At 46.9% G+C, this 16,031-nt stretch overlaps 2 protein-coding genes and 1 long non-coding RNA gene across 3 annotated transcripts in view; 2 read left to right on the forward strand and 1 right to left on the reverse strand.

Moving 5' to 3' along the window:
• Nucleotides 1–2,466, forward strand: part of SUSD5 (sushi domain containing 5) — a gene marked incomplete at both ends in the record, with an annotated part of 40,350 nt that extends 37,884 nt beyond the window's left edge. Inside the window, one exon of the mRNA XM_081247303.1 lies at nucleotides 1,172–2,466. Within this exon, the coding sequence (XP_081103429.1) occupies nucleotides 1,172–2,466 (1,295 nt within the window). The remainder of the gene's footprint in view (nucleotides 1–1,171) is intronic.
• A 1,812-nt stretch (nucleotides 2,467–4,278) lies between these two features.
• LOC308623437 lies at nucleotides 4,279–10,952 on the forward strand. Its single transcript, XR_014016821.1, has 3 exons — nucleotides 4,279–10,581; nucleotides 10,770–10,824; nucleotides 10,863–10,952. It is a non-coding gene; the product is annotated as an uncharacterized lncRNA (long non-coding RNA).
• Nucleotide 10,953: 1 nt separating this feature from the next.
• Nucleotides 10,954–16,031, reverse strand: part of CRTAP (cartilage associated protein) — a 35,097-nt gene continuing 30,019 nt past the window's right edge. The window contains exon 7 of the mRNA XM_081245808.1: nucleotides 10,954–11,098. Coding sequence (XP_081101934.1) covers nucleotides 11,045–11,098 — 54 coding nt within the window. The 3' untranslated portion in view covers nucleotides 10,954–11,044. The remainder of the gene's footprint in view (nucleotides 11,099–16,031) is intronic.

Genomic DNA, 16,031 nt, shown 5'->3' on the forward strand with positions numbered 1-16,031 from the left:
CTATGGTTTGTCTGCCTATTTATTTATTTATTTATTTATTTTAAACTTATTTATTTATTTATTTTTGGCTGCGTTGGGTCTTCGTTGCTGTGCGCGGGCTTTCTCTAGTTGTGGAGAGCAGGGGCTACTCTTCGTTGCAGTGCACGGGCTTCTCATTGAGGTGGCTTCTCATTGAGGTGGCTTCTCTTGTTGTAGAGCACGGTCTCTAGGTACACAGACTTCAGTAGTTGTGGCACACGAGCTTAGTTGCTCCACAGCATGTGGGATCTTTCCAGACCAGGGATTGAACTCACATCCCCTGAATTGGCAGGTAGATTCTTAACCACTACTCCACCAGGGAAGTCTCTGCCTATTTATTATTGATTTGTTGGAGTTCTTTATAAATTCTGGAACCCTTTGGAGGCTATATGTGTTGCAATTATCTTCAACTCTGTGGCTTGCATTTTAACTCTCTTCATGGTGGCTTTTGATGAACAGAAGTTCTTAAAGTTAATGTAATTCGATTGTCTGTCTTTGTGCCAATACCACACACAGTCTTAAAAAGTACTCCGTTTTATAGTAAATCTTGAAATCTTGTAGTTTGCATGCTCCAGCTTTCCTTTTTCCTTGTCTATTCTTGGCCCTCTGCATTTCCATAAATTTTAGCATCAGCGTGTCAATGTCTGAGATACTTATTAGGATTGTATTAAATCTACATAGATCAATTTGGGCAGAATTGACAGCTTAACCATTACACTTCCATTGTACTAACGTAGGATAGCCCTTCACTACTTAAGTCTTCTTTAATTTTGCTCAGAAATACTTTGTACCATTCTATGTAGAAATCTTACACATCTTTTGTTAGATTTATTCCTAGGAGTTTGGGGATTTTTTATGCTATGGCAAATGGTATCTTTTAAATTTTTTGTTTTCTGTTTATTGCTGGTACATAGAGATACAGTTGATGTTTTATGTTGACTGTAGACCCAGTTTCCTTGATAAACTTGTCTGTTAATTTGTTTAACACTTTGTATATAGGTTCTTTGGGTTTATCTGTGATACAGTCATAGCATCTGAGAATAACAGTTTTATTTCATTTGTTCCAGTCCTTATGCTTTTGGTTTCCCTTTCTGTGTTCTACACTGGCTCTGTGACCTCGGACTTAATGAGGCTTTTCCCTCTTTCCTTCCAGATGAGGGTGAGGTACATATTGACTATGAAGATAATTTTCCTGATGACAGATCTGTGTCATTCAGAGAGCTCATGGAGGATTCCCGGACAGAGGCAGAGGAGGACAGGGGTCAGGGAGAAGCCTCTGAGGAGGCTCCAAAGCAGGACCATCTGGTCTCTGTTTCTGTGGGGAGAGAGGACACAGCCCAGGATACAGCTGTTGTGCCAACCACAGGTTTGCCCAGCACTGGGAGAAGTGTCCCCACAGACCTGCCAGGATCCCAACAAAACCAGAAGTACATGTTCTGGTTTCCTGATGAGACCTTCCACAAGCCTGAGTTGGAAAAGGAGATGGATGAGGACACCAAAAAGCAGTTTCCTGCTGGAGAAAACCACAGTGGCACCACATTGGCCCCAGGTGAGCCAGAAACTAGGGTCATCTACAGCAGCACTGATGGTCCCTTGGGGCCATTTGTGGGCAGGAATGACAGCAAGGCAGGTGACCCAATGGTGAGCAGCAGCGATGAGTCCTGGTTAGATGGCTACCCTGTGACCGATGGGGCTTGGAGGAAGACAGAGGCAGAAGAGGAGGAAGAGGAGGACAAGGGCAATCGATCAGTAGGACTGGAAGAAACCATCCTAGTTACACCCAGTCAGCCTGCTCTTGTGGAAGTTAAGAAGCCCAGGAGTACCACCCTCACACTCAGTGAGGACACAACCCACCGTTCAGTTCTTCCAACTCAAACTCTAGATGTAGAAGCTTTGGCTCTCAGACCCATGAGTGTGTCTGAAACTGAGAGTCCCAGCAAGGGGGATGGTGACCTGACCAGGGACCAGTCAACTGTTCCTTGGAGATATGCCACAGAGAAGCCTCCCATGTCCATCCTACCCTATGAGCTCACCAGCTCTATCCTGGAGATGGTGACAACCACCATCCAAAAGACGTCGAACCTCATTCCCTCAACTGTCATGGCGGCCACCCAGACTCCAATGGAAATCACTGCCCCTGAGGTCCAGGATACCTTTCCACACCTGCTGTCTGAGGACTTCCTGGGACAGGAAGTCCCCGGCCCAGGTGCAAGCGAGGAGCTTCTTCCAACCTTGGAGTCCTGCGTAGGGGATAAGTGTCCCAGCCTCAGCAGAGGCCCCATCATTGCCACCATTGTCACGGTCCTGTGCCTGCTGCTGTTCCTGGCAGGCATGGGGGCCGTGTGGGGTTACCGCAGGTGCCAGCACAAGAGCTCCGTGTACAAGCTGAATGTTGGCCAGCGGCAGGTTGGTCACTACCACCAGCAGATTGAGATGGAGAAGGTCTAGCCACCTTGGGGGGGCTTGCCCAAAGCCCCTTGGGAGGAAGATAAACTGTGACATATCACATTGAGAAACACTGACAATTCACTAGCGCACGAAAAAAGTGGAGTAGGGCTCGTCTTCTTTTTCTCAGGTCTTTGTTTTCTAGGCTGAGAAGCATCTCTGGAGGCACCTGGCAGGGCAGGGAGGCTTTGGTGGCATCTTCACACACCTCAGCATCCCCTTGACCAACTGCCCTGCAACCTGTTGCACTAATCCCAGACCTGTGCTTCCTAATTCCAGTGAGAGGTCAAAATTCACCTCTTCGGGGCTTCCCTGGTGGCGCAGTGGTTGAGAGTCCGCCTGCCAATGCAGGACACACGGGTTCGAGCCCTGGTCTGGGAGGATCCCGCATGCCACGGAGCAGCTGGCCCCGTGAGCCACAATTACTGAGCCTGCGCGTCTGGAGCCTGTACTCCGCAACAAGAGAGGCCGCGATAGTGAGAGGCCCGCGCACCACAATGAGGAGTGGCCCCCACCTGCCACAACTAGAGAAAGTCCTCGCACAGAAACGAAGACCCAACACAGCCATAAATAAATAAATAAATAATTTTAAAAAAAAATCACCTCTTCATCATACAGTTTTTCTTTTTTTTAGGAAAGAAAATGACTGAGCCTGCAACATGAAATTTTCAAAATAGATGTGATGTACAGAGCATTTGAGAGCAGTGTTATTTCGGATATAGATATTTAATTGCTGGGAGTGGGATATGGAAGAATAATGGGTTATTTCCTTTTAATGCTGTGACGTTGTTGCTGAGGGCGTATGAGCCAAGAACCAGGACATAGTCTAGAAGCTTTGAGATTTTTAAAAAATTGTTTGTTGAAATTGGAAAGAATTTACAACAGATGTTTGGTTGGGGGGGGAGGGGAGGAGTGGTGGGACACACATCCACCCTGTTCCCTCTATCCTGTGGGACAGCCCATCGTTTTTTTAAAAAACAAGGTTTGTTTTGTACCGGTAAGCACCGTTTCCTCTCAGAAGCAGTGGCCTGGTTGTCCTTGACCAGTCTGTGCCTAGGAATGTCTTAGAGTTTTTTCCAGGACTAACAAAACTCAGTCCTCGGTTTCCTTTCTCAGGATTAACCATTTCTCTGAACTCCAGGAAGAGAGAATGAGCTAGGAGGGAAAAAATGTTTCAAGAGGGCCAAGGGCTAGGATGTCAAGCATGGGTACCTACCTGATAGAGAAGCAGAGGAATTGAAAAGGAATATGAAATGGTCTGTGACGATCTGTTCTTTACCCTGTTGTGGCGATTGTGAGCCCTCTAGAAGCAGCCTGAGTGCAGGATGGACTCCCCATGGCTGTTGAGCACCCAGTTCACGGTGTCTCCATCGTCTTATGGTGACTCAGCACATCTTGCTTATGATGACAGAGCATGGTCCTCAGACCAGTGGCATCAACATCACCTGGGAACTTGCTAGAGGTGCAAATTCTCTGGTTCCACCCCAGATGAAGTGGAGACCCTGGGGGTGGGGCCCAGCTATCTGTGCTTTAACTAGCCCTCCAGGTGATTCTGATGCACGCTCAGGACTGAACCACAGGCTTACAAGCACATAAATTTTGAGCTTTGAGGCCAGCTGAGGCTCTGGAGGCACCGATGAGGAACACCTGAGGTCTGTCTTGCACGGAGGTCAGGCATCGCTGTGCCCCTGGATAGCATTTGAGGCTGCCGAAACCTCACTTCCAACTCAAAAATAGGTAATATTAATACAAATGTATTAATAAATTTATTACAAATAAATAAGACACACAAATGTATTATTTGATAGAACTGCAAAATAAACCCAACACATCAATTTTTAAGTTTTTATTGATTTGGTGTCATCTAAATTAATGTTATAGGATCTAAAAATGCATGTAGAAAGGGAATGCTTAAAAACACTGTAAACCTAAATTGTATGTCATCATGTGTGTTTTGAGACTGGTAAATGTTTACTGCTCACAAAAATTTGGGGGTGGGGATCCATTAACACAAAGCTTCTGACATTTTTTAAATAAATAATTATTTCCCCAAACAGTTACTTAGTGTATTTTATATCTGCATTACATCACAGTGGTTTTTTTAAAAAGGATTCTCTAGTAGTCTTGAAAGTAATGTCTTAATACTTGTTGGATCTAAGACCACCTTTTCTAAGCCTAACTCTCAGCCATGTGACCTCCCACAGCAGGATTTTGGAGAGTCTGCAGAGCTCCTGCCCCCTCCTCCCTCCTTCCATCTTCCTCACCCCAACCAGAGACTATGCCTCTCACTACAACAAAAAGCCCAGGGCCTTGCTACTCAAAGTGTGGTGCCCAGGCCAGCAGCACAGACACCACTTAGGAGCTTGTTAGAAATGCAGAATCTCAGGCCCCTCCCCAGACCTGCTGACTCAGACTCTGTGTTTAACAAGATGCTCAGGTGATGGGTGCGTGCGGTCAAGTTTGAGAAGCACTGGCCTAAGAGACCAGAACCAACTGCCTCCCTTCTCCTAACTGATGGGACAGTCAAAAGGAATCAATAGACAGAGTTAGGGGTAGGTGGTCAGGAAAGCCTGGGGAGGGTTAAGAGAACCATCAAGGTGTGGTGGAGGGCTGTTAGGGGCCCAGACGAGAGCTTCAGCAACAGGAAAGCCCCCAAGGGACAAGGGCTCTGGCCTCAAGAAGAATACAGCCCCTGTCCAGCGGTGGCCTAGAGAGGCAGGGTTTTTAAAGACCTGGACCTCTTCTCTCAGCCTGCAGTCCCTTGCCAGCAAGTCCCAGCTGTGGGCAGCGGCAGTCGAGGGTGAGGGAGCCCAGGCAATGTCTACCCAGGGGCATAGGGCAAGGTGGACAACAGATCTGGAGGTGTGAATGGAGTAACTCAGCTCAGAGACCATCAGCACCAGTCCCATCTGCCTTATGTCCCTCTTTACCTCTGCGAAGACCGGGTATGACCCCTCCCAAGCCACCCAATGTTGTGGATACTGTTGGTGCCCACCCAGATCCCCTTCACTGGGCAGGTGAACCCTCCTCCTGCTGCCCTGTTGGCTGCTAAAATGCTCATAAATGCATACGCGTACCCTTCTCACCCAGAGAATTGTCCTCAGCCTAATGGGAGTTCCCTCACCCAGGAATTAGCCCCTCACACCCCTCCACCCATGCGGCAGCCTGCATACAGCCAGTGAGTTATGGACACAAGCACACAGAAGGCCGGCCTCCTTGCCTCAAGGTGGGAGAGCTCCCATGGGATCATGCTGAGGCTGGTCTCTAACGAGACCACACCCTTTCCAGCTCCTTCCTGCTTCCCTTCTCCTGAGAGCACCCCATCACTCGCACAAGGCTTTGCTTCAAGAGATCAGGACTTAAGACGTCCATTGATGGGTAAACTCTTACTGCCTACACCGCCACTCCTGCTCAGTCCAAACTTTTCCACTGTATCCTCTGGAATTCTTGGGCTGACATCAACAGAATCCCTGTGTCCTCCACCTCCTCTTCCAATAGCCGATGCGTGTGAACTCTCTGGCCCATGGGTCTAGTTTTGCCCTGGCTGGTTCCTCACTCTTTCCACCTGCCTCCTTCTACACTTTTCTTTCTCCTTGCTGGTCCTTGGGTGATAGGCCTGGAGCACAGTAGCTATTGGCTGTCATGCCTGGAGGCTTTTGGTCCTCATTAAACAGTAAATACTTCATCACTTCTCAGACCTTGGCAGCAAGGGACCAGCTCATTAGATCCAAAGCAAGCCCTGGATTCCCAGTGTTTTCCTAGTGAGATCCCAGTTCTCTGAAAGAGAGTCTTCCTGGGGAGAGCAATGAGCCTGCATCTCCTGAAGGCTCTGGGCCCGTCCACAGCTGGCAAGGACTCCCCCTCTACGTGACAGCCAACAGTCCTTGGGGTGAGGGCTCTGCTTCACTAGATGCACATCAGAAACCTCACAGACCTGAGAAAACAGCTCATTACAACACGCGTCCTAGAATGACTGGGTCTGGTTAGGACAGCCCCACCACCAGACTGAGAAAGAAAGCAGTAAAGAACAAGCAAAGTAAGGGACTTCCCTGCTGGTCCAGTGGTTAAGACCCCACGCTTCCACTGCAGGGGGCACGGGTTGGATCCCTGGTCAGGGAACTAAGATCCCGCATGCTGTGCGGTCAAAAAAAAAAAAAAAGCAGCAGCAAAGTAAAACATTTAATGTGACTCGAATTTCCCACAGAATGAAATTGTACCCACTGCCCTGACCCAAGGAGAGGAGGTGGAAAAGATATTGGCAACAACCTTTGTAGTGTGGCCTGCTGACCACGACCCTAAAGTGGGCCCATCTTGTTTCTGTTGGTACAGTTAAGAAATTGCTTCATTTCTTCCCACTTTTTCTTGTAAAAGGAGGCACCATTAATCTTACGCTATCAGCTCCAAGAAGATAGCCAGTCAACTCACTCATTCAACAGGCCACCAAAGCCAGATTTGAGGTGGGGCGCAGTTTAGGCCTAGGGTATGGTGCTCACGGTGCCCACCTCCAAGAGAGAACATTCTGCTATGGCACATTCCACGGCTGCTCCTGACTTGTTTCTGGGGTAGGAGTGGGTGAGTGAAGGCGAAGCTGGGCCGTCCTGGTGAATTCCCTCTCAGGGAGATGCCCCGGGGACGGGCTGCAGGCACAGGAAGTCCTATGCACAAAACCTTTGGCTGAGGCTGACTTAAGGTCCCTTCCCTTCCCAACCCCCTCCTTGTATATAGTTTAAACTCTCCACACTAGGTCATTCAAGCCTGGAGTCACCAGAAAAAAGAAGTCGCTGTTTGGGAGATGGCAGATGGTCAAGAGTTCGGACAGCTGCGATGAAGGATTAGTTGTGGGTTTTTCTCAGAGCCTCGCTACAAACTGAGCTGCCGTTCCATGTGCAAACACTATTAAATGAGAATGTTTTCTCTGGCTCCAATCCACCTTCTCCCCACAGTTTAAGTATTGAATTTTTTTAAAAAAACTTAAGTAGTTTAGGTTTACATCTCACATTTAAAACTTTAAAACGTTATTCCCATCAATGTTGACAGAAACGGGCCACTGTTGATTCCACCAGCAGTCATAATAAACTCTTGCCCACTGACAATCTAACAAATCATTTTCTGTTTGCCACTGAGTTTGGTTCAATAAAATTTTTGTGCTCTTAAAATTCCCTTAGTAAGAACTCCTAAAAGCAACATTTCCGAAGGCGGCATTTGTGGGCAACGGACCCAGTGGTTCTGGATCCCAGAGGTGAGCACAACAGGTTAGTGGCAGTAATTAGAAAGCCTCAAACTCAGAAAGATATTAGTACATTGAATAGCATGGTATGTGCAACATTTCAGTCCATTAGTTGCTTTTAAATCTTTATGTACACACAAACCTGCCCCCAACCCTTTCCTGCTAAGGTAAAGTGTGAACATTAACAGAGGTGCAGGGGGTGCCTTTAGACCCTCCCCAGTGTAGGCCCCTGCCTGGGCTGCCTGAGAGGCATTGGGGCTGGAGAGAACCCCCTGCCCCGTGGTGGGCAGCTTCCCTGGGTGGAAACCTAACAGTACCCGTGGGGCTGCGTGCAGGTGGGTCAGAGGACAAGCAAGGCATCCTAGTCTCGGTCTGGAAACTCCCACAAAGCTTACAAATGTGTTTTGTTTTGTTTTTTTTCAAAAGACAGACCAGACTAATGCTGAGCCCACGAGGTCTCAATCCAGGATTCTTCTAGGTTCTTCCAAGAAAACCCGCTCAGGGAGGTACTGGGCTGAGGTCGCTGAATGCAGCCTACGAGCTGGGGTTTATTCATGGTGGGTTTGGAAGAATCGTCCCACTTTTTGTTTTTTTTCATTTAATTGGTTTGGCTTCTTTCGAAGTAAAAACTTAGTAATTTGGTTCCACAGCCTTCAAGCAAAGCAAAGTGCTGACAGTGTTGATCCTACTGTCCCCAGGGTTTCTTTCCCAGGGGACACCGCTAGGATGGGGGTGGAGGCGCTTTCAGTCCCCAGTGAAAAGAGGCCAACCTCAGACAGTGGAGGAGAACCTCTGCCCACCACCAGGCAACGCTGTGGGGAACATCCTCACCCACAGAAAGCTCACCCGGGCTCCGAGGAGGAGGACCAGAGGGGAGCTCTGTGGGCACAGAGAGGTGGACAGTCGGGCCTCCTTGCATGTCCTCGTACAGCCGGGAAGAGCCGCAGCCTGGAGCTTCAAGGAGGCTCAAGTGTGTGCGGGTCCAGAGCCTCCACTGATGGGGTCCTGGGGCAGGGCACCCAAGCACGGGCCCTGCCTGCCTTGCAGTCCCACCCTGGGACCCACTCCCCACTGGATCCCTGACTTAGGCTCTGCTAATGACCTCACCTGAGAAAATGCTCCAATTTTTTTTTTTTTTTTTGCAGTACGTGGGCCTCTCACTGTTGTGACCTCTCCCGCTGTGGAGCACAGGCTCCAGACGCGCAGGCTCAGCGGCCATGGCTCACGGGCCCAGCCGCTCCGCGGCATATGGGATCCTCCCAGACCGGGGCACGAACCCGTGTCCCCTGCATCGGCAGGCGGACTCTCAACCACTGCGCCACCAGGGAAGCCCCTCCAATTTTATTTGCAGCCTGAACCTGGCATCCCAGCCTCAGACAGCTGCTTGGCACCGAATGCCTTACTTACCCACCCAGCCATCTTCCCCATCTCAGGAAATGGCAACTCCATCCTTTCCGTGCTTCCGGCCCCAAACCTCGAGGTCACCTCGAGCCTCTCTCTTTTTTCCTCTTATACTCTATGGCCAATCTATTAGCAAATCCTATTGGCCCTGCTTTCAAAAAAAATCCGCCATCTGACCACTCCTCCCCATGTCTCTCCTGCTACCACCCGGGGCCGAGCCCGCATCGCCCTTGCCTGGATTTTTGCAGCCATCCCCTAACTGGTATTCCTGCTTCTACCCTTGCTCGCTTCCACGTTTCTCACGGGATGGCAGCTGGCGTGCTCCCCGTAAAACGCAAGTCAGCCCAGGCTCCACTCTGCTCCACAGCTCCCACCCCGCTCAGGGCAGAAGCCAGTGGCCTTACACTGGCCGGCAAGGCTGAGCCACCCACCCTCCCACCCACACACTTATCCTCACCTCCTTCCATTCTGCCCCTGGCCCACGCCTCTCCTGGGCCTCCTTACTGTCCCTGGACCACACAAGCACATCCCCACTGCCAGGCACTGCACACGCTGCCCCCCCCCCGGCCTGGAATGCTCTGCTCTGAGACCCGCTTCCCTAGGCCTCTGCTCTGCTGTCATCTTGCTGAGGCTTTCCCCGACCACTCTATTTAAAACTGCAGCCTTGGAACTTCCCTGGCGGTCCAGTGGTTAAGACTCCATGCTTCCACTGCAGGGGGCCCGGGTTTGATCCCTGGTCGGGGAACTATGATCCCACATGCGCCGCGGCCAAAAAATTCAAAAAACAAAACAGAAACTGCAGCCTCATCTCCAGGCCTCCTTACCCCCTTCCCTGCTTAATTCTTCTCCATAGCAATGATCACCCTCTGATACCTTGTACATATTTATTTTTGTTTATCTGTTGTCTTTCCCTGAAGAATGTAGACTCCATGAGGGCAGGGACTTTTTTTTTCTGTTTTTCTGTGCAGTATCTCCAGTGCCCAGGTCAAAGCCTAGTACGTTGTAGGTGCTCAGTAAATATTTGTTGAAAGAGTGAATGAAACTAGCTTCCCTCTGCTTCCTTCCATTCCCAACTCTGAGACTAACGGCTGAGCAGTGTCCTCAGATGGGATCTACCAACCATTGTAAGACTTTGGACATGTGAAAGTGTTGGGCAAAAGCCGCATTTCTGTACTCGACCCTGTCTACCCAACTTCTTTTTCAATGGGCGCCAGAAAAAAATGCAGGTCAGACCGTGTACAGACCATCATGAGGAGAAGTTTAGCCTTTGTCCTCACCATCTTTGCTGGATCAGGGGATGGGGAGAAACAAAACCAAAATGTGGAAAAGCAGAAAGGCTAGAGTAGGTTTTTATAATTACCACCTTTTAGGAGTATTTTTCTTGTTTAAAAAATAATACTGATTTTCTGGGAAAAGAAAAATACTACCCATGGAAAACTGTCCTTCTAACCAAAATGGTGAGAAGGCAGGTATAAAAATGGAGAAGGCAGGTGTGAAGATGGGGGGCAGGTGTGAAGAGGGGGAGACAGGTGTGAAGGGGACAGGTGTGAAGGGGGCAGATGTGAAGATGGGGGGCAGGTGTGAAGAGGGGGCAGGTGTGAAGATGGGGGCAAGTGGGGGGCAGGTGTGAAGCTGGGGGGGCAGGTGTGAAGATGGGGGGCAAGTGTGAGGGGGGCAGCTGTGAAGATGGGGAGGCAAGTGTGAAGGGGGGCAGGTGTGAAGATGGGGGTCAGGTGTGAAGAGCGGGGACAGGTGTGAAGAGGGGGGGCAGGTGTGGACACGTGGAAGGCAGGCTCACCCCTGGTTAGCTGTAGTGAGAGATGGGGGCTTCCCTTTCACTTCACAGAGTAAAGAGAAGGCTCTGAGGTATCAACAACTTATACTATTAGGAAAAGGAAGACAAAGAATCTGTGTTTCCTGAACATCGAGAGGAAGTCCTCTGGCTGCTGGGGGCTAGCTGGTCTCCTCCAGCTCCAAGAGGTCATCCACATACTCCACAACCTCTCCCTGTAAGAGACAATAAGACATCTCTGTTAAGCAGGTACCTGACCTTCAAAGTGCTGGTGAGCACAGACTGTTTCTAAGAGGCAATTGCCAGCCACCCCTAGGCTGGAGCAGCCTTTCTTCCCTCGAGCCCAGAGGATCTGACTTCTCCCTGGGAGGGACCTGGCTTCCACACCATGTGAACTTGGAGTCAAGTGCTCCAAGACCCCCAGATGGCCTGTGTGAACTGGGCGGTCCAGCCCCTTCCGAAAGACCCTGTTTAGTGCCCCTTGTTCTGTGCATCCCTCCCCCAGCCCTACTCCCCTCCCATTAGCAGTTACCCCACAGGAAGACTTTCTGTCTGTTCCCTTTCTGCCTTGATCCCCAGACCATGAGCTTTTCAAGAAACAGGACCCTCTTCTGCAGAAACTGGCACACACAGGTCTCAGTAAACCTGCTAGGGGATGGCTGACTGCGTGTAGGCGTGTTACTGCTGGTGCAACTGAAGCAATCAGGCCACTCAAACAAGAGACGCTTGGGTAGTACAGGAGCCCACCTGCTCCCTCCTTTTGCAATGAGCCTTAAGCCTCTACCTGAAACAGCCCAGCATACTTTCTGATTTCCTTCTCTGTGTTGATTCCACTCCCATGACACATCTGACCCACCAGCTGATGACACCCATTCCCTTTACTGCAGAGAATGAGTGAATCACCAATAAGGCCAAGCCCCCTTCCCCTAAGGTCAGTACAGGCAGCCCCACCGATGGTGACCACCCCCTGCTAAAGCCTGGCCCCCCTCACGGAGGCCTCCCTCCCAGGCCAAGAGCCAATTTGCTCCTTTTGATATTTTAATACAGAGAGAGTCATAAAATCTTTCAGCATTTGAGAATAGTTAGAAAATCTATCAAGTACATGAGACACAAAAGGGGTCTTATTATTTTTATCAAATGCTTCTACACGTCATGCCTGCAATTAGGAACTCAAGTGATGGGGGTGGAAGACCACTGCTTGAATAAACAACATTCTTCAGTTGCTTTCTGGACCCCAAAAGGAAAACAGGGTATGGCAGAGGATTACATATATGGCCATGACATCTGTTCCCAGGGTTACTGTTTCTTGCTGTGTGGCTACTGTGAGGTGGGGATGATAGTATTGTTTGCTTTTAGCAAGTGTCCCCGGCAATAGAGATGAAAGAAACACATCCTCCTATAAGGTCACTGGTGTCACGCTCAGATCTATCGATATTTTCCAGGCATCCATCCCCCAGCTGCTGGGAGTGTCGCTGCTAATGGCTTATACCTATCCCTTCTCTGCATGACTGATCTTGGCCAAAATGAGCAGCCCTGCCAGGGAGCTTATACATCACCCGCTCCGGGCTGCCAACAACTAGTGAGGGACTGAGAAAGGGGATGACAAAAGGCGGAAGGAGCTCTGTGATACAATGCATGCTTCGGAGCTCCCCACAGGATCAGGATAACCTGACTGCAGGTGAGACCACATGTGTGCGTAGCTCCTTCCCCTGCCCCTCACCTCCTTTCCTACCCAAGAGCATCTATTTCAGCTTGCTTTATAAACGTTCTGAAACTGTAACAGGGCCTCTGCAAAATTTTTAACCAGCGTGCAAACTTTCAGGAGTTCTTACACATATTTCAAGCCCAGAAAGATATAAAGAAGAATACCATAAATATCAGGAGACTGTATTGACGCTTTGTTTCGAAGTAGCATTTTGTCCTTTGGAAATTTTTAAGGATTAACTAAGAATTTTATTGTGTTGGTTACAGTTTATTTCAAATTATTACTTGCCATAATTTGATATATAATTTTAAAAATAGCTTATTCTTTAGAAATTCTTTTATAATTCTAAAGCTTTGATTAATAACCTAACTACTTTGGGAACTTCAATGGAGTCCTGTTATCTTGAAAGGTCCAAGTCTAAGAATCCTAGGAATTTTATTTTATTTTATTTTATTTTTGCGGTATGTGGGCCTCTCACTGTTGTGGCCTCTCCCGTTGTGGAGCACAGGCTCCTGACGCGCAGGCTCAGCGGCCATGGCTTACGGGCCCAGCCGCTCCACGGCATGTGGGATCTTCCCGGACCGGGGCACGAACCCGTGTCCCCTGCATCGGCAGGCGGACTCTCAACCACTGCACCACCAGGGAAGCCCAGAATCCTAGGAATTTTAAAGCCTGGAATAAGCCTGGTCTATTCACTAGATGATTACTAAGCAGCCGTGTGACTTTGAGTAAGTCACTCTACCTTTCTGAGTTTGTTTCCTCATCTGTGACATGAGACAGCTTTACTGAATCTCATAAAGGGTCTCTTCTTGTTCTAATATTTATGATTTTTTTCTAAATGCATTGTTCTTGTATGTTAAAAGTCTTCAAAGGGTTCATAGCCAGGAATTCCACCTCTGGGAATTTATCCTAAGGAAATGATCAGAGAAGAGGTAAAAGATTTAGTAACTGCTGTGTTATTGATAAAAGCAAAAAGTTGGAAGCAACCTAAATGCCTATAAAAAGAGCTTTACTTAAAAAATCCACACCATGGAATATTAGTCATTAAAAAATTGTCTTTATAATGAACATTAACTAACAAGATTAACAAAAACCACAAAATCATCTCAATAGGTGCAGAAAAAACATTTGGCAAAATTCAACACCAAAACATCTGAAAAAATTCCTAGTTTGTCAAATGATAAAAAACATTCAACTAACTAGGAATAGAAGAGGAACTTCCTCAACCTGATAAAGGGCCCTACCACAGCTAAGAATGTACTTAATGCTGAAACAGAAGGCTTTCCTTCTAAGATTAGGAACAAGACAGGATTTCCACTCTCTCCATTTCTATTCAACATTGTACTAGAGGTTTTAGCCAGAAAAATAAACAAAAGACATCCAGACTGGAAAAGAAGTAAAACCATGTCTATTCACAGATAACATGATCTTGTATACAGAGACTCCTTAGGAATCTATACACATCAAAAAAAAGTTTAGAACTGATAAACAAGTTCAATAAGTTTGCAAGATTACAATATCAACATACAAAAATCAGCTGTATTTCTATACACCAGCAACGCACAACTAGAAAATCAAAATAAGAAAAACAATTCCATTTCCAATAGCACCAAGAATAACAAAACTTGGGAAAATATTATTGAAGAAAGTTAGAGAAGACCTAAATAAGTAGAAAGGTATCCCATATTCATGGATCGGAATATTTAATATTGTTAAGATGTCTGTCAATCTTCAGATTCAGCACAATTCCTATAAAAATCCCAGCTGCCTTTTGCAGAATTTGGCAAGTTGATCCCATATTTCAATATGGAAATGCAAGGGGCCCAGAATAGCCAAAACAATCTAGAAGAAGAAAAAAGAAGTTGGAAGACTCACACTTCCCAATCTCAAAATGTAGTACAAAGCTACAGTATTCAAGACAATGCAGTACTGGCATAAGGATAGAAATCTAGATCAATGGAATAGAATTGAGAGTCCAGAGATAAACCTTCACATTTAAGGTCAATTGATTTCTTACAAGGGTACCTAATTGAATAGGGAAAGAAAGTCTTTTCAACAAATGATGCTGGACAACAGTATTTCCACACACAAAAGAATGAAATTGGACCACTACCTCACATCATATGTTAAATTAACAACAACAAAAAAAGATTGTAGACCTAAATGTAAGTGTATAACACTATAAAAACCTTAGAAAAAAACAGTAAATTTTAGTGATCTTGGATTAGACAATATTTTCTTTGATATGACACCAAAAACACAAGCAACAAAAGAAAAAATACATAAGTTGGATTTCACCAAAATTTAAAACTTTTGAGCTTCAAGACACCATTAACAAAGTGAAAAGATAATGCACAGATTGGGAGAAAAATTTTACAATTCATATATCTGACGGGGGACTTGTAACCATAATATATAAAGAACTCTTACAACTCAACAATGAAAAGACAAGCAACCCAATTTAAAAATGGGCAAAGGACTTGAATAGAATCAACATTTCTCCAAAGAAGATATACAAATGGCTAATAGTCATATGAAAAGATGCTCAACACCATTAGTCAATAGGGAAATGCAAGTCAAAACCATAATTAGGTACCACTTCACACCCACTAGGATGGCTATAATAAAAAAGACAGACACACACACATACACACGCACAAAAAGAAAGACAGACACTATAACTGTTGAGGAAGATGTAACAGATTAGAACTCTCATACATTGCTGGTGGGACTGTAAAATGATTCAGCCACTTTGGAAAACAGTCTGGCAGTTCTTTAACAAGTTAAACACAGAGTAATAGGACCCAGAAATTCTACTCCTAGGTATAAGAGAATTGAAAACTTTTGCCCAAACAAAAATTTGTACCCAAATGTCCATAGTATCATTATTCAAAGTAGCCAAAAAGTGGAAACAACCCAAATGTCCATCAACCAAGGAAAAACAATAGGTGGTATATCCATACAGTAGAATATTATTCAACAATGAAAAGGAATTTTTACGTGTAACGTGATGCATGTTACAACATGGCTAAACCTGGAAAACATTACACTCAGTGAAAGAAACTAGTCACAAAGACCAAAAACCATGATTCCGTTCACATGAAACATCCAGAACAGGCAAATCCAAAGACAGAAAGTAGATCAGTGGTTGCCAGGGGCTGGGGGAAAGGGTCAGGGTGGGCAGAGGGGAAGGAATGGAAATTGACTACTAACAGGCTTGGGCTTTCATTTGTTTTGTTTTGTTTTTTTGGCTGCACTGTGCAGCTCGCGGGATCTTAGTTCCCCGACCAGGGACAGAACCCTGGCCCTCGGCAGTGAGAGCACGGAGTTCTAACCACCAGACTGCCAGGGAAGTCCCTGGGTTTTCATTGGGTGATGAAAATGTTCTCAAATTTGAATGCACAACTTTATGAATATACTAAAAAAAACCCCACTGAATTGTA

The sequence above is a fragment of the Mesoplodon bidens genome (genome assembly GCF_964165515.1).
Source record: "Mesoplodon bidens genome assembly, chromosome: 10".
In the NCBI taxonomy this organism is placed as follows: Eukaryota; Metazoa; Chordata; class Mammalia; order Artiodactyla; family Ziphiidae; genus Mesoplodon; species Mesoplodon bidens.